At 38.3% G+C, this 24,959-nt stretch overlaps 1 protein-coding gene across 3 annotated transcripts; it reads left to right on the top strand.

The window, feature by feature from the left end:
• Window positions 1-122: 122 nt before the first annotated feature.
• LOC114289993 (uncharacterized) lies at window positions 123-24,162 on the top strand. Of its 3 annotated transcripts, none has more exons than XM_082867980.1 (3): window positions 123-570; window positions 3,937-4,498; window positions 23,936-24,162. In XM_082867980.1, exons 1-3 carry the CDS (start codon window positions 322-324, stop codon window positions 23,959-23,961), a joined length of 837 nt encoding a protein of 278 aa, XP_082724106.1. In that variant the 5' UTR covers window positions 123-321; the 3' UTR covers window positions 23,962-24,162. The 3 variants fall into 3 exon arrangements, with proteins under 3 accessions (XP_082724106.1, XP_082724104.1, XP_082724105.1); XM_082867978.1 differs by lacking the exon at window positions 23,936-24,162 and adding an exon at window positions 9,907-10,086; XM_082867979.1 differs by lacking the exon at window positions 23,936-24,162 and adding an exon at window positions 9,920-10,086.
• The last annotated feature ends 797 nt before the right edge of the window (window positions 24,163-24,959 follow it).

Consider the following 24,959-nt stretch of genomic DNA (forward strand, 5'->3'; position numbering starts at 1 on the left):
ATATATTTCACTTAATATCTTTTAAAATGTGAGCGATTTAAATTATCGAATTAAACCTTAAAATAAACCTAATAAAATGTGCGGCAGCGCACCATGTGCAGCTGTAACCCAAACTCTAAAAAATCTACATCCGTCCTTCTTGCGAAAGTAAATTTTGCTGGTTGTTATTTATTTATTTATTTTGTAATGATGAAACAACAGCTTACATAGGCCTACTCAAAAGGCTTCCATTCCATATGGTAGTAGTAGAGTTTATGGTTTGTGGAAGGAAGATCAGCTGCAAGGTGAAGTACTGAATATCCTTAACAGAGTTAACTCTACATGGCCACAATTCCAATTTTTGACGGTACCAACTACGAGTTTTGGAGTGTGAAGATGAGAACTCTGTTTTTATCTAAGGGTTTGTGGGATACGGTACAGGATGGGTACAACCATGAGGCCAATGAACAGAAGGATGCTGCAGCTCTTTCTCACATCCAGCAAGGCGTCTCAGGCTGGATCTTTCCAAGTATCAAGGATGCTACAACAGCCAAACAAGCTTGGGACATTCTCTCCAAATTGAATACTGAGGTCAGAACCAACGGGTTAAGCTTCATTTACAATCATTTTTATTTTTTATTTTTGGGTTAAATTCGTTTTAGCTCATCAGAATTTCAGGCTAAACTTCTTTACCCCTTACGGCCCAAAAATAATCAATGTGATTTTAGACCACATATAAAATGATTATAATACCATTAAATCTTGAAAAATGCTTGAGAGCACTAATTAGTGTTCCCACTAATTAGGTGGCAGTGGGTCCCGCCATTAATGATGTGATGTTTTGGTCTTGGAGTTGTATTTTTTTTTTTTTACTTTTTTAATGCATTAGTGCTATTAGTGGTGATGTTTTTAGTGTGATGAATCATTGTTGTTAAATCTTATATTTTTTTTCTGTTATTTTCTCTCTATCTCCTCACATACACATAATTTATCACGTTTAACATTAATTTAATTAGATCACAATTAATTTTAAATTCTTAATCATTTATTTCAATTCTTAACTTTTTATTCTAATTTTAATTTTATTATATTTTATATCACAATTAATCCTAAATATTTAATTATTTATTCTAATTACTAAATTTCTAATCTTATTTTAATTTAATATTTTAGATCACAATTAATCTTAAATGCTTAATTATCTATTATAATTCCTAACATGTTAATCTAATTTTAATTTAATTATATTTTAGTTCAATTTTTAATTATTATTTATTTTATATTTTTATTTAATTATATTTTAAATCATTTCTTAGTTGTATTTTATATTTGAGACCAATTTTTAATTATATTTTAATTTGATTTATTTTATTTTAATTAACATATTCATCTAATTTTAGGTTTAGAGAAAATTGGGATAAAATTGTTTTTTTGTTATATTAATTTCACTTTAATTTTTTAGGAAATCAAATCCACTCTCAAAAGTAGTGTGTGAAACACACATTCTGTTAGTTTTGATGGAAAAATCAATGGTAGTACTTCAATATAAAATCATATGAGGTTTTTCTAGCTATATTTGAACCATAGGTAGGTAAAATGCTCCAACCCCAACCACAAGGGGATAAAATAAATTTAACCCTTTATTTTTTTTATTTCCTTAAAAAAATACAAGATGTTAATGGGTTAGTAAGTTACTTCACAACGAAAGGATAACAGTCGCTCCATCGACTCAAATCCCGAACGTCTGACTTTCTCGTTATTTTAAATTTTCAAGGGACGACTACATGGTCCATAATATAAATAAATTTTATGGTATTATGCATATAACAACCTTCATAATCCAAGATCTATAACTATCATGATTTTCATATAAATAATTGTACTTACCTAAATCCATTCCTGCGGTACTTACCTAAATCCATTGCTACGGAAAACTTTAGAGATTCAGTAGATAAACACTGGGTCTGTTTGGTACCGTTTACGTTTTCAGTTTACATTTACAAAAATTTTATAAGTTGGTTTTTGTTTATTTTTTGTTTATTTTTAGAAAAACATAAACTACAAACGCGTTTGGTAATTGACAAAATGTTTAAAAATATAAAAAAGAGTGAGAAATTACAAGTGGTGGCAAGTGGCGGCGGAAGACGGTGGTGGAAAGTGGTGATAGTGGGTGGGTAGCGGGTGGTGGTAGATGGGTGGATGACAGTGGTGGGTGGTGGGTGGTAACGAGTGGGTGCTGGTGGCGGGTGATGGGTGGTGGTAGCAGGTGGGTGGCGGATAGCGGGTGGTGGCGGGTGGTGGTGGTGGGTGGGTGGGTGGGTGACGGTGGCGGGTGGTGGGTGGTAGCGGGTGGGTGGTGGTGGTGGTGGTGGTGGTGATAGGTGGGTGGCGGATGGCGGGTGGTGGTGGTAGGTGGGTGGCGGATGGCGGGTGGTGGTGGGTGGGTGGTGGCGAATGTGTGGTGGTGACGAGTAGGTGGCGGGTGGTAATGGTGGGTGGGTGGGTTACGGTGGCAGGTGGTGGGTGGTAGCGAGTGGGTGGTGGTGGCGGGTGGTGACGGGTGGTGGGTGGTGGTGGCAGGTGGTTGGCAGATGACGGGTGGTGACGGGTAGGTGGCGGGTGGTGGTAGTGGTGGGTGGGTGGGTGGTAGCGAGTGGATGGTAGTGGTGGGTGGGTGGTAGGTGGTGGGTGGTGGTGGCAGGTGGGTGGCAGGTGGCTGGTGGTGGTGGGTGGCTGGTGGTGGCGAGTGATGGATGGTGGTGGCTGGTGGGTGATGAGTGGTTGTGGCGGGTAGGTGGCGGGTGGTGGGTGGTGGCAGGTGGATGGCAGGTGGGTGGTGGTGGTGGTGGTGGTGGCGAGAGGTGGGTGGTGGTGGCGAATGGGTGGCAGGTGAGTGGTGGATGGTGGTGGGTGGTGGTGGCGGCTGGGTGGTGGGTGGTGAGTGGTGAGTGGTGGTGGTGGCGGAAGACGGCGGTGGAAAATGGTGGCGGGTAGTGGCTAGTGTTGGGTGGTAAAAAAAAAAAAAAAAACTGACAACTCAAAACGGAAACACATCTTTTGAGTTTACATTTTTTGGCTAAATTTATAAATTGAGACCACTGATTTATAAATCAAAAATTTATCAAACAAGTTTTTATTTGAGTTTTTAAAATTTTTGTAAATATAAACAGAAAACTGAAAACGTAAGTGTTACCAAACGACACCTAAGTTTTTGATTTATGAATAAATGATTTCTCTCTCTTAACCCTCTTTAAAATACGTGAATTCAGAATTTTTTTATGGTACTTTGAATGTTATTTTATAGGCAAAGCAATGACTAATTTCCTTGTTCAAAGATTACTCTACTGGCCCATCAAAATAAGAAACTTGAAAACCACTCTTCTTATTGACCTATCAGTTAAAACTTGTGACTAAAGATATGGGACATAAATCCTATTAAATCTATAATTAATATTGCCATATCATGTGAATCACTATGATGACTAAATAATTAAATTTAATCTTACACACCAGGTCACTCCTAGCATTTACCATTTATTTGTGTTTATAATTGGACAAATTTTACTTTATCACTTTGTGATTTGATCTATGTTGGGATTCCTCGTTTCTCTTTAGGAAATAACCATGTAGCCATATTTGTGAACCAAAGTATACTATTAACCCTGCTAATGATTTAATGAAAAAGATTAAAATGTCTCTATATATAAGTAATCTAGGTGTGGGAACTACGGATATTTTCATTATTTATTTGGGAGACAAAATGCATCTTAACTCCTATACTTTATTTTATGTTTAATTTATTCCTTTAAAATTTAAAATGAGCATATAATCTCCCTTATGTCTATATGTGTTTTACACTTGCTATTAAATTACACAATATTTAATGTTACAAGGGGTTTATGTAATTATTTTCAATTGAGAATGGGATAATTCACACATTTTGCTTTTTATTTACAGAATGTAATAATACCCATAGACCTGAGGCAAACAGGGGCAAACCATTTGATAGTGGCTACACTTGTAGCAACTATGGCCTTTACTGCTGGTTTCACAATGCCCGGTGGATACAATGGCAACGATGGCCCAAACCAAGGTAGGGCGATTCTAACAAGAGAAGCAGCTTTCAAAGCTTTTATGGTAACAGATGCTATGGCCATGTCATTATCCTTTTCAGCGGTGCTCATCCATTTTTATGTGACTATTATTGACAATCGGGATGAAGTAAGGAAGCTAGTTGATATAGCTGCTTATCTTCTTATTTATGCTGCGATTGCAATGGTGTTGGCATTCGCTACGGGGACATATGCTGTCTTAGCACATTCATCTGGCCTTGCTATTTCAGTTTGTGTTATCGGCTGCCTTTCCCTATTAGTTTTCACGAATACCGACATCACGGAAAAAGTTGGTGATGCATTCGTAAAAGCCGTTCAATTCAATACGGAAAAAGTTGGTGATGCATTCGTAAAAGCCGTTCAATTCAATTATTATTCATTCGTAAACGCCATTAAATCTAGAGGGGGTACGTTTTCAAAAACACCATTTATTATAATAATATTAGTTATAATTATTTACAAATTATAGATACTTGCTCCTTCTAAATTTTTCTTCTTTTACAAATTTTAAGAATCATCTTCTCTAGATTTTAAAATAAAGTTTGATTGACTATCACTCTATATTGATGAAACATATAATCAAAATATAAAATTAATATAAAAAAAGACAAAATATAATAAAAGAAATTTATTTTTTTTATAATTAGTGTTAATTATAAGCTATAATATATGAGCATCCGCATCAAATTAGCTAAAATCGATTCTTAGCTAAACTAGTGATATTGTTCATCAAAAATGGATGTCCATCAGTCTCGTTATAGTAGCTCGCTACAACAAGCGAGGTACTGTTCATTGCTACAACACGGAGATTAGTGTTGCCGAATGTCCGCTCGGAAGTCTGGCCGGACGTTAGGTCGGTCAACGACCATTTTTTTTTTTTTTTTTTTTGCATTTGTTAAGAATTATTTGGTTGGTAACTCATCAATTTAATAAAAAAGAAAGAATAACAAACACATTAAGAAAATAATAGTTTAATAAAATTAAGTTAGAATAGAGAGTTTGATATAATAGGCACTAAAGAGGTGATTAGCTAAAATAGTAAAATAGCTTTTTTAGCTATAATTTGACTAAAAATTTGAAGAGGCTGGTGTGGATGCTCTAAAGAATAAAATCAGATATCAGTTAGTTACTTGATCGCGTTAGTAGAAATTAATATTATAATTTGTATTTTATTTCTAAATTTTTTGATTAGATATATATATATATATATATATATATATATATATATATATATTCGTCCTCTATATGATAATTCTACCCTGTCCTATTGTTTATCGATGCTATGGTTTCTTCAATGTATTTAGAGAAAATATCATTTCGCCGTCCAAACTTTCACGTGTTTTTCAATTTGACCCTTAGACTTCGATTAATATTAATTTTACAATTAAACTTTCAAAATTTTGATCAATTTGGCCCTTGTCGTTACATTCCGTCTACAATTGGATGAAATGTGTTGACATAGGGGGTAAATTGATTTTTAAGGTACAAATTGATTTTTAACGTATAGTTCAAAGGGTAAAATGAAATTTCTAATGAACTTTGGTGTCATGTCCGCACATTCCGTTCAATTATAGACAGAATGTGATAGCAGGGGCTAAATTGATTAAAATTTCAAAATTTTGGATGTAAAATTGATATTAATCGAAATTTAGGGGTCAAATTAAAAAATGAGTGAAAGTTTAAGGGACAAAATGATATTTCCTCATGTATTTATTTACAAGTTTGAATTGTGTGGGAAGTGCAGGTTTTAGTTTGAGAGGGTAAGGCACCCAAATCTGTATCAGTAGTGATGTAAAGTCTATGCTTATGGTTCTACGGGTTTCTACGTAAATAAAGATTACAAAAAGTCTCTGATTGTTGACACATATATACACTAGCGGTTGGGCACACACGATGTGTGTGCAAATTAAATAAATAGGCATAAAAGAAAATAATAATGAAATTAATATTATAATGTGTACTTAGCTTAAGTGGTATGAGTCCTCATACTTAAACCCATGGTCATGGGTTCAAGCCTTGCCCATCTCTTTGTTTAATTTTTTTTAAAAAAATAAAAAATACTGCCACATGGCATGAGGAGAGTGAAGCAAGCTTCAGACACCATATTATGTGTTCACTTTATAATAGTATAGATATATATATATATATATATATATATATATATATATATATATATAAAATAGTTGGGGTGTCCGTGAGTTGCATGTGGCATGTGAATTGATTTATAAATGAAACATTGGTCCTTATTTAGATTGTCTTCTCAGATAATCTTGTATTAATGTATTAATGTGAGTTTCTGTTTTATATAGTGATTTTGTGTTTAGTTTACACTGTTGTAATTATAGTTTATTTTGCGGGCATAAACACTCTAAGATAGAAATAAGTTAAAATATGAGTTTGTTTAGGGATGGGTAGGAGTCTAAAAATGGCCTGTGGGTGGCCCGGGGTGGGCCTGGCCCTTTTAGGCCCGAACCTCTTGGCTTGGGCCTGAGATATCATTTTGAAGCTTGGCCTAGCCTGTGGCCCAACCCATTGGTCCGCTTAAGGCCCGGCCCGCCCGAGGCCCAGTGTATTTTTTTAGTAGAAAATAATAAAATTTTGGTAGAAAAAATTAAAAAAAATAAAAAAAATGGCCAAGCCTAGGCCCGAGGTGTGAAACCTTGTATTTTTATATAATAAATATAATATATATATATATATATATATTTAATTTTCTTAAATAATTATTCACAATATTTTGAATTTAATAGTTTATATATTTTTATACTGAAAATTTATTCAAAATAAAATAAAATAAAATATATTTTGACTTTATATTATTACTCAATATTAATTTTTGAATCTTATGATATTTTTATTATATTTTTCTCTATATTTTTTTGTAATCAAATTACACTGGAATCTAATATTTTCTGTACTAAAACCCAATCAAAAAACCATGGGTTTGCTCCCTAGGTTTTCTCGCTTTCCACCTTCAACGTGTAATCATCTTATGTATCAAAAGAAAACATGGTGGACATGCTGATGCCATGCCACCAGGTGTTCAATTTCTTTTTCTTTTTTTTTTAAATTTCTTTTCATTTTCTTTTTTCTTCTTTTACTTTTCCTCACTTTGCCCATAAATTGAGCCTAACTTTTCGTCACAATTTTCACTTCCAGTTTCATCTCTCTCTCCTTCTCGGTTCCCTCTCTTTCTCTCCACCTCTCATTCTCAAAACTCTTTCTTTTTCTTTATCTTTATTCTTACTCCTCCTCCCGACCTCCATAGCCACGGCCTTAACCCATACTATCACCAACCCGTAAACTTCTCCCCCACCGGCACACCGTCGGACCGCCACCACCACCATTACCTAATTCTATTATCATCTAGAACCACCATTCACAACGTGTTGTAGGTGAAGAGAGAGAAGAAGAAGAAGAATGAAGATGGAGGAGAAAGAAACAAAGTTAGAGAAGTTTATTTTAAATTTTAAAAGTTGGTTTTCGGCTTACTTTCGGCATGCCAAAACCATCCATTCCGAGGAGAAATGAGAAAAATAGGCCATGTAAGATGAAGTATGAAGTAAGTTGAAGATATTGGCGAAAGAATGAAGTAAAACCACTAAGAATTAAGAAAGTTATGGAGTCCGAAAGATGGTTTGAAGAAATGTCCGAGACGGTAGGAAAATAATCTTATTTTTCGTCAAATTTTAGAGATCCGATGGCATGCAAAAATAGACGGAACGAGGCGTGTGAGTAGTGAACCAAAAACTAGGCCGTGAGGTAAATCTAATGACAGAAAAATAAGATAAAACAGAGTTATGATGAAAAAGATATAAGAACTTGAACCAGTGGATTTGAAACAAAACTTCTGGGTCATGTTCGTGCATGCTACTGCTGTTTGGAGAAGATGAATTGAATTTTACCCAACGTTTCTCGGCTCATGGTGCTACGGTGCATCCTAGTACATTTAGGTTAATCGAGTGGTCCTATGACACACCCTTAGTTTTTCGACATGTAGAATCCATTTTTGGGGTTATATCTTGCAAATTCTGAGTCTAAGATGATGATCGACAACTAAAAGTTCTAAGAGAATCCAATGGAAAATCAATGGTGAGATCACGTCCGATTAATGTGAAATTTCAACAAGACGATCATGGAGCTAGGACGGTCATATCTTATGATCAGAATCATAAATCAAATTCGGATCGTTAGCAACCTAACATAGTAAGAAAGCCCTCTCAACCCTCTCATTTTTTTTTTTAATCGTTGAAATTTTCAGATGATAAAATGACTAATTTATAGATAGGAATTTTTATATAGATATATGTAAATTTTGTGATGTGTATATCAAATAGTTGAAGATGTTGATAGTCTTAAAGTCATGGTACTAGTGTGGAAATATGCTTGCATGGGTAGTTTATACCATTAAAAGAGGATTGAAGAATTTATTTGGTCCTTGAATCTGCCAGAAAATTTGTACGAATTTTTAGACAATTTTATAATCGAAATTTAAAGATGATTTATTCTAAAAAGTTGTTTATAATGATATCTACTTCATCCATAAATTTTTTAAACAATTATGGAGTTTTGTACGAGTTTATACAGATTTTTAACCAAATCTGGAGCTATAGGCAGATTTTACTCTGTGTTTGAAAAATCATTAAAAATTTTATATTAAACCAAATCTGGTAATTTCTAAACAAAAAATGAAATTTGAGAAGTCTAGTTTCATAATAAATTTTTAGATTATGGAATTTATTTATAAATTTAAGTATGGAATTAATTTAAGAAAGTGTGATAAATCTGTGTCATCCATTTTCTTGGAATTTTTAAGAATTATTTATAATTTATTTTTATAAACTTCTTTTTGAAAAATGACCACAACATGTTTATTGAGTATTTTGTATATTTTTATGAATTTTCGAGTTGTATAAGTTATTTATTTATAATTTTATTTGCGAGATATATATTTTAAAAATTTTGGCAGATTCAGGAGGAATAAAAAAAATTATCTCTTCAATTGTTTATTTGGACTAAAATTTAATATTGTGCTAGTCTAATATTGTGGATTAAAAATACATGCATGTGTGTGATTATGATTTATTTCTTTTCGGTATCGACATTATTATTTCATGCCATGGTTTAAATAAATTGTTTACTTAAATCTTGAACATTTGTTTATTATTGTGTGACATGTGTAATATTTTATGTTGGGATTTTAATGAGTTGGTATAACATTATTGGTAATTAAATTTTGAATTATTGTGAATATCTCAACAAGTAAAGAAAAACGAAATTTAACCAATGATACATTAAAATGTAAAAGTGATGGGGTGAGCCCGGTGTAGGCGATATAAGGTTGGTGGTGCGGGTGTCACAACATAGACCGTTCCCTTGGGGCAGACTGTGATGTCACGACTCGGGTACGTAACGCTGGTACGTGGACATCATTGGTAGTTACAGTAAGTAACATTTAAATATTTGACCAAGGAGGAGTCAGAATTGCCCGTGGCCATTACTTAGCGGTTGAGTGGAAATAGTACTCCGCGGGGAGCTACTTAAACTTATCTGATAAACTAAATCTATGAGAATTTTAAAAAAAAAATGGGAATTTTCCTTATGATGAAATACTGCTTCTGTTTGTCATTGTTATTTATTTATTATCTATTGTTATTATTTCAACTGATGGCATTCCTGTTATGCTTATTAAATGCTACATGTTATTCTGTTACTACGCATTATTCATTACTTGTGAGTATTATTATCGGGGTGGGTATTTCGGGTTGTAGTATCTTATTGAGCTCGTTGCTCATTGGCATTCCCGTTGCCCTAGTGTTTCATGCCAGGTACCGAAGAAACCAAAGGAAACACCGAGGTGTTGGAAGGCAACATTCAACCCTGATTAGCTTGAAGCGTGCCAAAGTTCCATGAACCATTTTTCTGAGTTTCTAGTTTTTCTCTAGTTTTTTTTTTATTTTTTTATTTGTGTACTAAGACAAAGTTTTAAGTTTGACTGGAGTTATAATTTAAGAACTTTTAGTTTTTGTGTTGTTAATTAATGGATGATGGTAAATTTGGTGGCAACATTGATGATGATTCTTAATTAAGAAAATCCATTTTAAGTTTTAAACCTTATTATGATGTCCTCAAATTTTGGGGCGTCACACGAGGCCCGCCCCACCGGCCCACCCAAGGCCTGAATACCCTCTGGGCTTAGGGCTGGGCCTGAGCCTAGTTTTTTGGCTCATGGGCCTGCTCGGCTTGGCCCAAATTTTGGTGAGAGCCCGTGAGGCCTGATATGGGCTGGGCCGGGCCGAGCCAAGGGCCAGATTTACACCCCTAGGGATGGGTTGTCCATTCAAAGCTAAAATAGTTAATAAAACAAAACACCCCATCACATTACTTTCTCTTTCTCTTCTTCTTCTTCTTCTTCTTCTTCTTCTTCTTCTTCTTTTTTTTGTATGCATATCTTTTCATAAAAAATCAAAGAGTCAACTAAAATAGCTTATTCCCAGATGAATTTGGTGATTATTTATGGATATCTAATTCTTTAGAAGTGAAGTTAATCTTTATTTATTATTTTTTTGATAATGTTAAGTACAAAAAAATAGAATATAAAACATATTGTAACGCCCTCAAAATAAACCTACAAATCATACATTCATGATACAAGAAAGAGATATCATATTCCAAACATCATAGTATTCTTACAAGAGATATTAAATGTTGACAACAAAAGTAAATGCCCTATGGGCTTACAACTTTCCAAGTCAACACTTGGTCCAACAAAAGAAGAGTCCTAACTCTTTATACAAAATAAGCCCTCAGCTTGATTTACATGTAATACAAAAAGATAACAACAAAAAGATCTTTCAGCCTCTAAGCCTCCCAAGCTACATCCTTGGAGGTGGCATATCACCTGTACCTGAAAAATGATGTTCCATATAGGGTGAGCCAAAGCCCAGTAGAGATATACTAAACCAAATATGAGCAATAACTAAAACATTAGCATTTGATAAATATTTAACTCATATACAAAAATTTACATCTCTTTCATAACCAATTTATATTCACAACCATATTTCCATTTCATTATCCAATTCAAATCATAGATATGAGCCATTATTTATTAACACTGCTGATGATGAGACTACAACTCATACTATCAGTATTTTAATCATAATCAATTCAAATGAGACTACAACTCATATTATCAACACTTCAATTATCTACGTTATGCAAACGTAATTAAGATTTCGGGACTTTCACCCTGGACACTCCAGCCAACGTAGTTATCAATGGAGTCCATCCCCTATCTTCTCCCAAACAGGTTTGAGAGTACATCCCCTATCTCCTCCCAAACAAGATACATATACAATGTATTTAAACGCTTCATCATATACAATGATCAATCTAGGCACATATTCAATGTATCAATTCAACCGTCATATTCAATGACTTAACCATTTGATTAGTTTCAGTTTTCCCTAATCAACATACAGTATCTACAACAATCAAGATTATCCTCCACCGATAGCCCAAAGCAGTTATTTCTAAACAGACAATAAATTCATCAAATAGATAAATTATCAACAATTTCTTAGGTGAGTGATTAACTAATCCAACTACACCATTCAATCTCACAACTTCCCAATTTCATGATTTTCATCCCAATTTCACATTCTCATACTTTTCCAAATTAATTATACAAATTAATTAATCACATTAAATTAGGGCATTTTCCCTATTTCTCAAATATTGATCCTAAGACCAAATTCCACCAATTTGACTCACAAACCCTCATTTCCAAGGCCTTATATGCACATGGAACTTTAAAACACAAAACCCCTCTTTATATGATTTCAATATAAACCCTAACTTCCCAAATTAGCAAAACTTCACCATTTATACAAAATGACTAAAATCTATGTCAAAACTCATAAGAAGGAGTAGGGTTTCCCTACCTCAAATGAAGAGACCCAATGGAGAAGATGAAGGAAACTCAAGATGCTCCAAACCCAAAAATTTTCGAATCAAAACGTAGCCCACACCAAGCTCCACACTTTTTACAAAGGGACTAGAGTATTTCTAGAGAGAAAGTGTATTATAGAGAGAGAGACAGCCGATCTAGGGTTTGAGAAGAAAAGGAAATCAAAAACTGAGAGAGAAGACTGCTGCTGCGATCTGATATAATCGAGCCTTGCTCGAGCGAAGGAGTGGTTGCTCGACGACCAGACACAAAGAAACCTCGCTTGAGCGCAAAAAGACTCGCTCGAGCCAACAGCACGAAGCTTCAGGTCTGCAACCCAGAAGCACACTCGAGCGCAAGAATGCTCGCTTGAGCGAAAAAACCCAAAACATATAGCTCGCTCGCTCGAGCAAAAGAAAGCTCGCTCGAGCCAAGAAACACAACCTTTAGGTCCAAACTCAGACGTAGACGCATGCTCGAGCGAAGGAACCCTAGCTCAAGCGAAGGAACTAAAACACAGAGCTCGCTCGAGCGACAAAATCCTCGCTCGAGCGAAGACACCAAAAGCTGGGCAGCAACCATTTGTTTCAAAACACATCCAACCTGTTACAAACCTGCCTAACACATTCTAAAACTCAAATACAAAGAATTAAAGGATGGAAATACAACATATACAACAACAGACATTTACGGAACCGAGTCCGAAATACAATAACCAATGGAGGGAAAACCGGGATCACTATACATATAAACTACTATCTAGTTAAAATTTTATTTAAAAAAGTGGTAAATTTTTATTATGTCTTTGAAAAGTGCACATAAGTTCCTTTGGTAAATTTTCTATGTAATGATAAGAGTGATTATCTATAATATTTTTTTTTATTATTTATCTTCTACAATGGTTATTTGCTTGCCTTTATCTAGTCTAGTATTATATGCTAGATTCCGTTTATAATTTTTAATTGATTATTTTTAAGTGTTTTTGTTAAGTTCTTTTTATAACTTAATTAATGTATTATTTTACTCTATTATTATTTGTACCGAAACGTTATTATTTAAGTTTTTTTTTTGGGTGAATATTATTATTTAAGTTATTTGATCCTAGTTCTTCAGTATATCTACTATTCACATCATTTTATTGGTTCTTATAGCGATCCCGGGTTTACCCTTGTTGTACAGTGATCCGGGCATGTGTCTGTGGATGTTGGTAGTTGATTATTATCTTGTTTACATCCTTTTACTTCGTGTTTGAGTTATAGGATGTGTTGGGCAAGCTTGTTACAGGTTGGTTGAGTTTAGAAACCAAAACTAGTTGCCCAGGTTTTGGCCTGTCCGCTCGAGCGGGGGTTTGGGCGCTCGAGCGGGGAATACACCCATCCAGTATTTTTTCCTGTGCAGTGTTGTACGCTCGAGCGTGGGATTAGCCGCTCGAACGGGGTTGTGTGAGTTCTGCTCGAGCGGGGAGTTGGAAGCTCGAGCGGAGACCTGGCTCTGTAAAAGTGCTGGGAGAGTGCATCCGGCGCTCGAGCGGGAGTTTGGACGCTTGAGCGGGGGTCTGTGAGTGACGCTCGAGCGGAGTGTTTGACGCTCGAGCGGGGCGACTGGGTTTAAGTCCCGAGTTGTGACTTTTCAAATCACTTTTTCACTTTCTCCTCTCTCTCCTACTTTTCCAAAAACACCATTGGTGAGCCTCTCTCTCTAGATACTACCTTCTCTCTAGGTTTTGATCTAGTAGGAGTGATTTGCTCATCTTTGGCCTTTACAAAAAGGTTGTTGATCGTCGAGGGCTACATTTTAATCTGAAAATTTCAAGTTTTGCTGCACGTTGGGTTTTGTCATCTTCTCCTTTGGGGCTCCGAATTTGAGGTAGGGATATCCTACTCCTCTCTATGGATTTTGTCTTTAAATTTTGGTATTTTGTGATGTTGGGGTTGGTTTGGTAATTTTGTGAAAGTTTGGGGCTCTTGTGTTATTTTACTATAGTTGGGGTTTTATTCATAATAAACCTAGATGCATGTTTGGCATAGAGAAATCGAATTAATGTTGAATCATTGATGAAAATGGGACCTAAGGGTTGAAATGTTAATTAGGGAAAATGACCTAATTACATTGTTTGATTAATTGGGATAATTAATTGTGAGAAATGAGGAAATGAAATGGAATTGTTGAGATTGGGAATGTATGGGGTTAAAGGGTGTAGTGGAATTGTTTATCACTCGCCGAAATGAAGTGTTGATTAAATATCCATTTGTGCATTTATTTTCTGTTTAGAAATAACTGCTTTGGGCTATCGGTGGAGGATAGTCGTGATTGTTGTAGACAATGCATGATGATTAGGCAAACTGAAACTAATCACTCGAATGTGTCATTGAGATTGACGATTGAAAGAATACATTAAATTTATGTATTGTGTGATGATGTGTATAATTGTTGTTTATATGCATTGTGTTGTGTTGGAGGAGATACGGGATGTACTCCACGGTTTAGGGGAAGATAGGGGATGGACCTCTAAACCGGATGTGTTGGGAGGAGATAGGGGATGGACTCCATAGATAGAGCTCATATGCTTATCTATTATTGTGTTGACAAAGCTCATATGCTTGTCATTGGAAGTGTGAAAGTGCTCATATGCATATCTGTGGAAGTGATGATATAGCTTGTATGCTTATCTGTTGTTGTGTGATATAGCTCGTATGCTTATCTAATATGATATGGGAAGTGTTTGATATGAGTTATTGTCTCATATGAGTTGTTTGGCCAGGTTCTGAGCCATGGTTGAAATTTGAAAATTAAAAGATATTGGAAAATGAGTTGTACTATGGACTTGTATGTCATGAAAATGTAAAGTGTGATAAAGGAAAGAATCAGTGTGGACCAACTATCAACTGCTAATCTTTTAGTCATTGTTCATATTTGGTTTAGTGTATTTCTACTGGGTTGTGGCTTACCCTATATGGGAACATCATTTTCAGGTACAGGTAGCATGCCACCTCCAAAGACATAGCTTGGGAGGCTAGAGGCGGACATACTTTTGTCGTTTTACTTTTGATGTATTACATGTAAATTCAAGCCAAGGGCTTAAGGTGTAAATGAGTTAGTACTCTTTTGGTTGTAACCAAGTGTTAACTTGGAAAGCTGTAAGCCCGTAGGGCATTTTGCTTTTGTTGTTAACATGTAATACTTTTGTAATCAAACTCTGATGAATAGAAAAATGTGGTTATTTCATATGTTAATGAATGTCTTATTTGATGGGTTTAATGTTATTATTTTGAGGGTGTTACAACTTGGTATCAGAGCGTACCGGGTTCGAATACTTTGGGTACGTGGGAAGTGATTAGGATCACAATGGGTTTGTCTCGCTTGATAGAGACTTAGATGTGGTGTCATATGCCATGTGTTTAATTGATAACATGCTTATGTGACTATGTGGGTATGGGATTTAATTTCTAGGATGTTGATTGGATCCTTGGGTTTCTGGGAGTCTTGTTGGAAAAGCACTTGATCAATGTTGTTTCTAACCGGAACTCTAGTAACGCCTCGGGACTGTCATTATCCGGAAATGAAAATTCGTAAGTGCTTATGTGTTTATGTGCTTACGTGGAGTGAATTACAGTTGTCCATGCATTAGGACGTGAGTGTTTAGTTTTGGCACATTTGTGAATGTGCTAACGTTCTGTGTTACCTTTATTAGGATGTCAGGACGAGGAAGAGGTGCTAGGCGTGGTAGACCTGCGAGGCAGGAAGTACCTTTACCGGATGAGATTCCGGCAGTGCAGGAGGGTGTTGGTCAGGCCAACGTGGCCGAGCCAGCGGGTCAGCAGGCTATGAGTGCTTTGGCACGAGAGATAGCAGGAGCTTTGGGTATTCTCAGAGCTGGGAATCAGGCAGCTGAGGTAGGGCCCTCTTTCTTGAAGAGAGAGTTTTTCCGGTCTAACCCGAAGGAGTTTGTTGGGGATCCAAAGGAGCCACTGAAGGCTGACGAGTGGCTAGAGCAGATGAGTAAGACGTTTGAGATGCTCGGCATCGAGGACGGAGCACTGAAAGTGACCTTGGCATCCTTCCAGCTGAAGGGAGATGCGGGTCAATGGTGGAAGTACGAGAAGGCTCGTGTTGGTGGTACATGGAAGGCGTTTGTAAATGCTTTCCAGGAGAGGTTTTTATCTGCAGTGGCTAGGGAGAAGCTGAGGGATCAATTTAGCCGGCTTAATCAGCAGGGCATGTCTGTGGCAGAGTTTGAGGCCACTTTTACTAGTTTGTCCAGGTTTGCACCTGAGTTGGTGGCGTCCGAAGAACGCCGTTGCTACGAGTTTGAGCGGAAGTTGAGGCGGGGCCTCAAGCTGAGAGTTGGTGGGTCTTACATCCGAGAGTATAGACACCTAGTGGATGCTGCAGCTCATATGGAGCTCATGATGTAGGAGGAGGATGAGGGGCAGAGAGGCTCCAAGAGGAGCCAAGATAGCCAGGGTGATGGCAGGAGACAGAGGGGTTCCAACCCTCAGCAGCCTCAGGGAGGAGTTGCCAGATCGACCTTTCCGGTACCGAGTGCAGGATCGGGGAGAGGTAGTCAGAGAGGCCTGACTTGTTTTGCGTGTGGCCAGCTGGGTCACAAGTCTTCAGTTTGCCCGCAGAAGGGAGGGGGTCAGCGAGCTGCTTCTTCTTCAGCTAGACCTCAGGGCCAGAGTCAGGGCAGAGGCCAGCCTTTGTCTTGCTATCAGTGTGGTCAGCCTGGGCACCTAAAGAGGTATTGCCCGCAGTTGAGTGCTACTTCGGGAGCGTCTGGTTCTAGGCAGACGCAGGGTTTTCAGCCAGCTCAGTCCGTGCAGGCCTCGAGGGCCAATCCGGGAGCTTCGTCATCCCAGTCTGTGCAGCAGTCTTTTGCTCCGAGAGGTGAGCAGGTAGACCAGGGGCCTACGGGGCGCGTGTATGCTGTTACCGCACAGGATTTAGTACCGGCTCCATCAGTAGTGAGAGGTACTTTTCTGTTTTGCAACTCGGTTGCTAATGTGTTGATAGACACGGGTGCATCTCATTCTTTTGTATCTGCTGCATTTGCATCTGTTTTGGAATTGGAGTTAGCACAGTTAGCATCTCCTATTTGTGTGGTGTCACCTCTTGGTGGTGAGTTGATTCTGAAACAGGGTGTTAGAGGCTGTGATATAGAGGTCGCCGACTATAGGCTTCCTTTTCCGTTTGTTGTCATGCCCATGAAGGGCTTTGATGTTATTTTGGGTATGGACTGGCTATCGTCATACCGGGCTGTTATCGATTGCTACCGCCAGAGGGTCACGTTATGTACCTTGAGCGGGGAGTGGTTCCATTTCTTGGGAGACCGGGTTGGTTGTGTTTTGCTACCGGGGTATGATTCGCGAGGGCGAAGTGAGCTTAGTAGTCTATTTGCCAATTTTAAGAGTGGTGAGAGTGGTGAGAGTGGTGAGACCCAGATTGTGTTACCGAGGGTGGTTTGTGAGTATTCGGATGTCTTTCCCGAAGATCTTGTTAGTTTGCCACCTCACCGAGAGATTGAGTTCTCTATTGATTTAGTGCCCGGCACGGCGCCGATTTCTATGGCACCTTACCGTTTTGCTCCAGTAGAGTTGGTTGAGTTGAAAGTTCAGCTCTAGGAATTGCTCGATAAGGGCTTTGTTCGCCCTAGTGTTTCGCCGTGGGGGGCACCGGCCCTCTTTGTTAAAAAGAAAGATGGTGCCTTGAGATTGTGTATTGACTACCGGAAGTTGAATCGGGCTACGGTTAAGAATAAATACCCTATGCCCCGTATAGATGATTTGTTTGACCAGTTGAAGGGTTCCCGTTGTTTCTCTAAGATAGACTTGAGATCGGGTTACCACCAGTTGAGGGTCAGGGAAGAGGATATTCCGAAGACGGCATTCCGTACGCGGTATGGCCATTATGAGTTTCTGGTGATGCCATTTGGGCTTACCAATGCACCGGCAGTCTTTATGGACTTGATGAACCGGATTTTCCGGGAGTTCTTAGACCGATTTGTGGTCGTCTTCGTGGACGACATCCTTATCTATTCGCCTTCAGAGGAGAAGCACGAGGAACACTTGAGAGTGGTGCTTGAGTTACTTAGAGCCCATAGGCTGTATGCCAAGTTTGGGAAGTGTGAGTTCTGGCTAGGAGAGGTAAAATTGTTAGGCCATGTGGTATCCGGAAAAGGGGTGTCTGTTGATACATCCAAGGTTGAGGCAGTGCAAGATTGGGCACAGCCGAAGAGTGTGTTTGAGATCCGCAGTTTTCTGGGATTAGCTGGGTATTACCGTCGGTTTGTGAGAGATTTCTCCAGGTTAGCGTCACCATTGACCCGACTGACTCGGAAGGGAGTCAAGTTTGTGTGGAGTGAGACTTGTGAAAAGTCGTTCCAAGAGCTGAAAGTTAGGTTGACCACCGCTCCGGTGTTGATTATTCCGGAGAGAGGGTTGGGTTATGCGGTTTATTGTGATGCCTCACGAGAGGGTTTGGGTTGTGTGTTGATGCAAGAAGGAAAAGTGGTAGCTTATGGCTCACGTCAGTTGAAAATACACGAGAAGAATTACCCTACACACGACCTAGAGTTAGCAGCAGTGATCTTTGCCTTGAAAATCTGGAGGCACTACCTTTATGGTGAGAAGTTCGAGGTGTTCTCGGACCACAAGAGTTTGAAGTATCTGTTTACACAGAGAGACTTGAATTTGAGGCAGAGGAGGTGGATGGAATTCATCGAGGATTATGATTTTGAGTTGCATTATCATCCGGGAAAGGCCAACGTTGTGGCCGATGCCCTTAGTAGGAAGTCCATTAGTGTTGTAGCCTGTATAGCCATCCGGGAATGGGAGATGTTGGGAGCACTTAGCGAGTTTGACTTGCTACTGGGCGAATCTGTTGAGGCTGCGCCCTTATTTTCTGTTGTTGCGCAGCCTACACTTGTAACTAGAGTGTTAGAGGCACAGAGAGGTGACCTTGAGGTAGAATCCCTCCGAGAGAAGATCTCCAGTGGGAAGGTTGAGAAGGGTTTGACGGCGTATCCCGACCTGAGTGTGAGATACCGAGACCGTTTGTTTGTACCGAAGTCTTGCCGAGAGGAAGTACTCCGAGAGTTCCACCATTCGCGCCTTGCGGTGCATCCGGGAGGCACTAAGATGTACCGGGATTTGGGTCGCCAGTTCTGGTGGCGGGGTATGAAGAGAGATGTGGCTGTTTTCGTATCGAAGTGCCTTACTTGCCAGCAAGTGAAGGCCGAGCATCAGAGGCCAGCGGGTTTGTTGCAACCCTTGCCTATTGCCGAGTGGAAGTGGGAGCATGTCACTATGGACTTCGTTGTAGGTCTTCCGAGGACTCAACGGGGTAGTGATGCTATTTGGGTGGTTGTAGACCGGTTGACTAAGTCGGCGCACTTCATTCCTATGCGCGTGAGAGATTCGGTGGATCATCTTGCCGACTTGTATATTCGGGACATAGTGAGATTGCACGGGGTCCCAGTGACGATCGTCTCAGACAGAGATCCTCGTTTTACTGCTAGGTTGTGGCAGAGTTTGCAGAGTGCCTTGGGCACTAAGTTGACCTTTAGTACGGCTTATCATCCTCAGACTGACGGGCAGTCCGAGCGTACTATTCAGATCCTTGAAGATATGCTTCGGGGTTGTGTCCTGGACTTCAGTGGGACGTGGGAGAGGCACTTACCCTTGGTAGAGTTTGCCTACAACAACAGTTTTCAGTCTAGTATCGGTATGGCACCGTTTGAGGCCTTGTATGGCCGACCGTGTAGGTCTCCAGTGTGTTGGGCCGAGGTGGGTGATGCACCTTTGTTGGGTCCGGAGTTGGTTAGGGAGACGACGGAGAAAGTTGAGCTTATCCGTAGGAGGCTTGTTACAGCCCAGAGTCGTCAGAAATCTTATGCTGACCGTAGGAGGAGGCCTTTGGCGTTTGAGGTAGGTGATCATGTCTTTCTGAAGATATCACCTAGACGAGGCCTGATGAGGTTTGGGAAGAGTGGGAAGCTATCCCCTCGGTTTATTGGTCCTTTTGAGATCCTTGAGAGGATTGGCGAGGTTGCTTATCGGTTAGCCTTACCGCCACAGTTGTCCGGAGTTCATGACGTGTTTCATGTGAGTATGCTTCGGAAGTATGAACCAGATCCATCACATGTGTTGGATTGGACCGACTTAGAGGTAGATGAGGATGCCTCGTATGAGGAGAGACCGGTTCGGGTCTTGGATAGGCGGGATCAGGTCCTGCGTGGCAAGACCATTCCTTTGGTGAAAGTCTTGTGGAAACATCACGGAGTGGAGGTGGCCACTTGGGAACGTGAATTGGAAGTCCGTGAGAAATATCCAGACTTGTTTGTTGATATGTAATCTTGTATTTAGATTTTGAACTATTGTTGAACTTAAGAGCTTTTTATTTATATGTCTTAAGTTGTGAAACATTGAAAATGTTTTGGTTTATCGGAAGTATGTTTTGGAACTTGCCTCATATGGAAGTTGAATGTAACATTATATATGTTGAATATATTGTTGAAATTGGAAAGGGAATGCGTAATGTTGATGCATGTTAAAAGTACATATGTTGTTTACATATTGTGAAATGCCCCTTATTGAAGGGATGGGATGACCGGTAATGGGTCGGATTGTTGAATGTTAAAGTGTAACATTGTTTAAAATGGAGGAAAACTTGTTTTTGAAAACTTGTGCTTAATTTCGAGGACGAAATTCTTTAAGGGGGGGAGGTTATAGCGATCCCGGATTTACCCTTGTTGTACAGTGATCCGGGCATGTGTCTGTGGATGTTGGTAGTTGATTATTATCTTGTTTACATCCTTTTACTTCGTGTTTGAGTTATAGGATGTGTTGGTCAAGCTTGTTACAGGTTGGTTGAGTTTAGAAACCAAAACTAGTTGCCCAGGTTTTGGCCTGTCCGCTCGAGCGGGGGTTTGGGCGCTCGAGCGGGGAATACACCCATCCAGTATTTTTTCCTGTGCAGTGTTGTACGCTCGAGCGTGGGATTAGCCGCTCGAGCGGGGTTGTGTGAGTTCTGCTCGAGCGGGGAGTTGGAAGCTCGAGCGGAGACCTGGCTCTGTAAAAGTGCTGGGAGAGTGCATCCGGCGCTCGAGCGGGAGTTTGGACGCTCGAGCGGGGGTCTGTGAGTGACGCTCGAGCGGAGTGTTTGACGCTCGAGCGGGGCGACTGGGTTTAAGTCCCGAGTTGTGACTTTTCAAATCACTTTTTCACTTTCTCCTCTCTCTCCTACTTTTCCAAAAACACCATTGGTGAGCCTCTCTCTCTAGATACTACCTTCTCTCTAGGTTTTGATCTAGTAGGAGTGATTTGCTCATCTTTGGCCTTTACAAAAAGGTTGTTGATCGTCGAGGGCTACATTTTAATCTGAAAATTTCAAGTTTTGCTGCACGTTGGGTTTTGTCATCTTCTCCTTTGGGGCTCCGAATTTGAGGTAGGGATATCCTACTCCTCTCTATGGATTTTGTCTTTAAATTTTGGTATTTTGTGATGTTGGGGTTGGTTTGGTAATTTTGTGAAAGTTTGGGGCTCTTGTGTTATTTTACTATAGTTGGGGTTTTATTCATAATAAACCTAGATGCATGTTTGGCATAGAGAAATGGAATTAATGTTGAATCATTGATGAAAATGGGACCTAAGGGTTGAAATGTTAATTAGGGAAAATGACCTAATTACATTGTTTGATTAATTGGGATAATTAATTGTGAGAAATGAGGAAATGAAATGGAATTGTTGAGATTGGGAATGTATGGGGTTAAAGGGTGTAGTGGAATTGTTTATCACTCGCCGAAATGAAGTGTTGATTAAATATCCATTTGTGCATTTATTTTCTGTTTAGAAATAACTGCTTTGGGCTATCGGTGGAGGATAGTCGTGATTGTTGTAGACAATGCATGATGATTAGGCAAACTGAAACTAATCACTCGAATGTGTCATTGAGATTGACGATTGAAAGAATACATTAAATTTATGTATTGTGTGATGATGTGTATAATTGTTGTTTATATGCATTGTGTTGTGTTGGAGGAGATACGGGATGTACTCCACGGTTTAGGGGAAGATAGGGGATGGACCTCTAAACCGGATGTGTTGGGAGGAGATAGGGGATGGACTCCATAGATAGAGCTCATATGCTTATCTATTATTGTGTTGACAAAGCTCATATGCTTGTCATTGGAAGTGTGATAGTGCTCATATGCATATCTGTGGAAGTGATGATATAGCTTGTATGCTTATCTGTTGTTGTGTGATATAGCTCGTATGCTTATCTAATATGATATGGGAAGTGTTTGATATGAGTTATTGTCTCATATGAGTTGTTTGGCCAGGTTCTGAGCCATGGTTGAAATTTGAAAATTAAAAGATATTGGAAAATGAGTTGTACTATGGACTTGTATGTCATGAAAATGTAAAGTGTGATAAAGGAAAGAATCAGTGTGGACCAACTATCAACTGCTAATCTTTTAGTCATTGTTCATATTTGGTTTAGTGTATTTCTACTGGGCTGTGGCTTACCCTATATGGGAACATCATTTTCAGGTACATAGCATGCCACCTCCAAAGACATAGCTTGGGAGGCTAGAGGCGGACATACTTTTGTCGTTTTACTTTTGATGTATTACATGTAAATTCAAGCCAAGGGCTTAAGGTGTAAATGAGTTAGTACTCTTTTGGTTGTAACCAAATGTTAACTTGGAAAGCTGTAAGCCCGTAGGGCATTTTGCTTTTGTTGTTAACATGTAATACTTTTGTAATCAGACTCTGATGAATAGAAGAATGTGGTTATTTCATATGTTAATGAATGTCTTATTTGATGGGTTTAATGTTATTATTTTGAGAGTGTTACAGTTCTTCAGTAAATCAAGCTCTGATGCTAATTTAAACACAATATAACAAAATACTTTTTAAAAATAAAATGGAAAGTTGAAATTTTTCAAGAATAAAATCTTAATTAGGTAGGATCTTTTACTAATTTATAATACTTATAGGCATATATATTTTATTTTTATAATTATTTTAGGGACTAAATAGGTTTAAATTAAATATTTTAAGAATTTCCGATACGACTATGATATGATAATTTTTTTTTTATAATTGCTTCTTGAATAAACAATAAAAGTTATAAGATTTCGAATTGTTTATGATAGCAAGTTTTTCGTAAATGATATGTTTCAAAGAATGAATAAGTTTCCTTTTGTTCAACTAATGTGATATCTACAAATAAAAATACGCCTTGGATTTTAGAAATCTTCGTTATGAATATGTTTCTCAATTGTTGTGATAACCAATAACAAGTTCTATATGATAATACATGAATTGGACCAGAGGTCGTTTTGTCATATATTGGACCAGTGGCCGTTTTGTCATATATTGAACCAGATGTCATTTTGTTAAGCTTTGTTCTGTTATGTCTGCTCTACTAAATGTTAATGGGAAATACTCCAACACCTGAAAGCTTTGATAAATTTCTGAATAATATGCCTTTGAATATCGTTATGTATTTTTTTGAAAGGTTTAGTAAACTTTGTATAAGATATATTTCTGAACAATGTTTCTATATACATTCTGTATGAGTCGTTCGATGTGGGCGTTCCGTATGCCTCCATTCCATCATGAAGGTTTTGTATGGTTATGAACCGTTGAGATCGTTCTGTCAAGTGTTAATAATGCTTATGGAAATCTACCACGCCATGAATTTATTTATGAAAGGTTTGATGAAGGTTTGATGAGCTTTGTATGTTATAGATATGTATCCGGTAAATGATTTGAACACGTTTTGAATATTGTTTTAAATTAAGTTATGGAACTCATTCATTTAACCTCTTTACATTGAGATTACTCATTGGGCTTCCAGCTCACCTCCTTCCCTTATATATCTGTAGGTGAGCATCAAGAGGGACCACATTAGAAGATTGCATTGGAGTCAACCCCTTTTGTGAAGCCACCCAAAATGTGCCTCTGCGATGAGGATTCAGCTTATATTCTGGCCAAGCTTTGTAAAGTTTTGGTTTATCTAGTTTTGTTATGTCATATGAATGGTCTTGGGTTATGTATTAAAGTTTGTAATATTATAAGTGTGTGAGATGAAGTGTCTGTTTAATTGTGTTCATTTCATATAAGCACAACTCAATGGACAATAATATTCTTCCTTGCTTCCACTTCAGGCCCCAATATTACTTAAATATTTTGATTTTCTGTCTAAGGTCGTAGGTAATCTAATCATTATTGGCCGGTTATGATCTAAAGCTCTAGAGGCGGGTTTGGGTCATGACACTACTGGCCGCTAGAAGTGCTTGGCCGAATAGGAATTTGTACGGCCAAATCAAACATGTCCATCGATCATTTTCTCAAAGTGATCCAGCAAGACAAAATGCTCCAAGTGTGCTTGACAACTCACAGCTAGACCTAATTATGTTCGTTGATCACTTCTTTAAACAGTCCAGCCAAACATTTCTGTTCGACCATTTGTGAAAATATTCAACCGAGCGCTATGAGGTCCGGCAACACTGACTTCCAGAGAATTTTCCCACCTTCTCATTCATTCCTGCTTTCTATACTTGCTTCTTTTGAAATAGATCAACAATTTTTGGAAAACACAAAACTAGAAATGACCGAAATATTTGAGAAGGTTTCTCTTGTCTTTAGAAAATCAATTTGAAAACAAGTTTTGAAGGTTTAACTCTTTGGCTAAAACGGGTAAAGGAGTGGTAGGTCTACTTCATCAGAGACTTATACCTGAGTTGATCTTCCTTTCGTCATCGAAAGTTTTTCACAGAGCACTCAAGTCTTATGGCTAATAAAAAATAAGGTGTCTATGCATAGTAATTTAACAGTCGATGTTGATCGACACCCGCATTTAGTCATTATCCTACATATTCATACTATTGCGATGTTTACAAATATTAA

The sequence above is a fragment of the Camellia sinensis genome, chromosome 5 (assembly GCF_055761805.1).
Source record: "Camellia sinensis isolate YWXY chromosome 5, ASM5576180v1, whole genome shotgun sequence".
Lineage (NCBI taxonomy): Eukaryota > Viridiplantae > Streptophyta > Magnoliopsida > Ericales > Theaceae > Camellia > Camellia sinensis.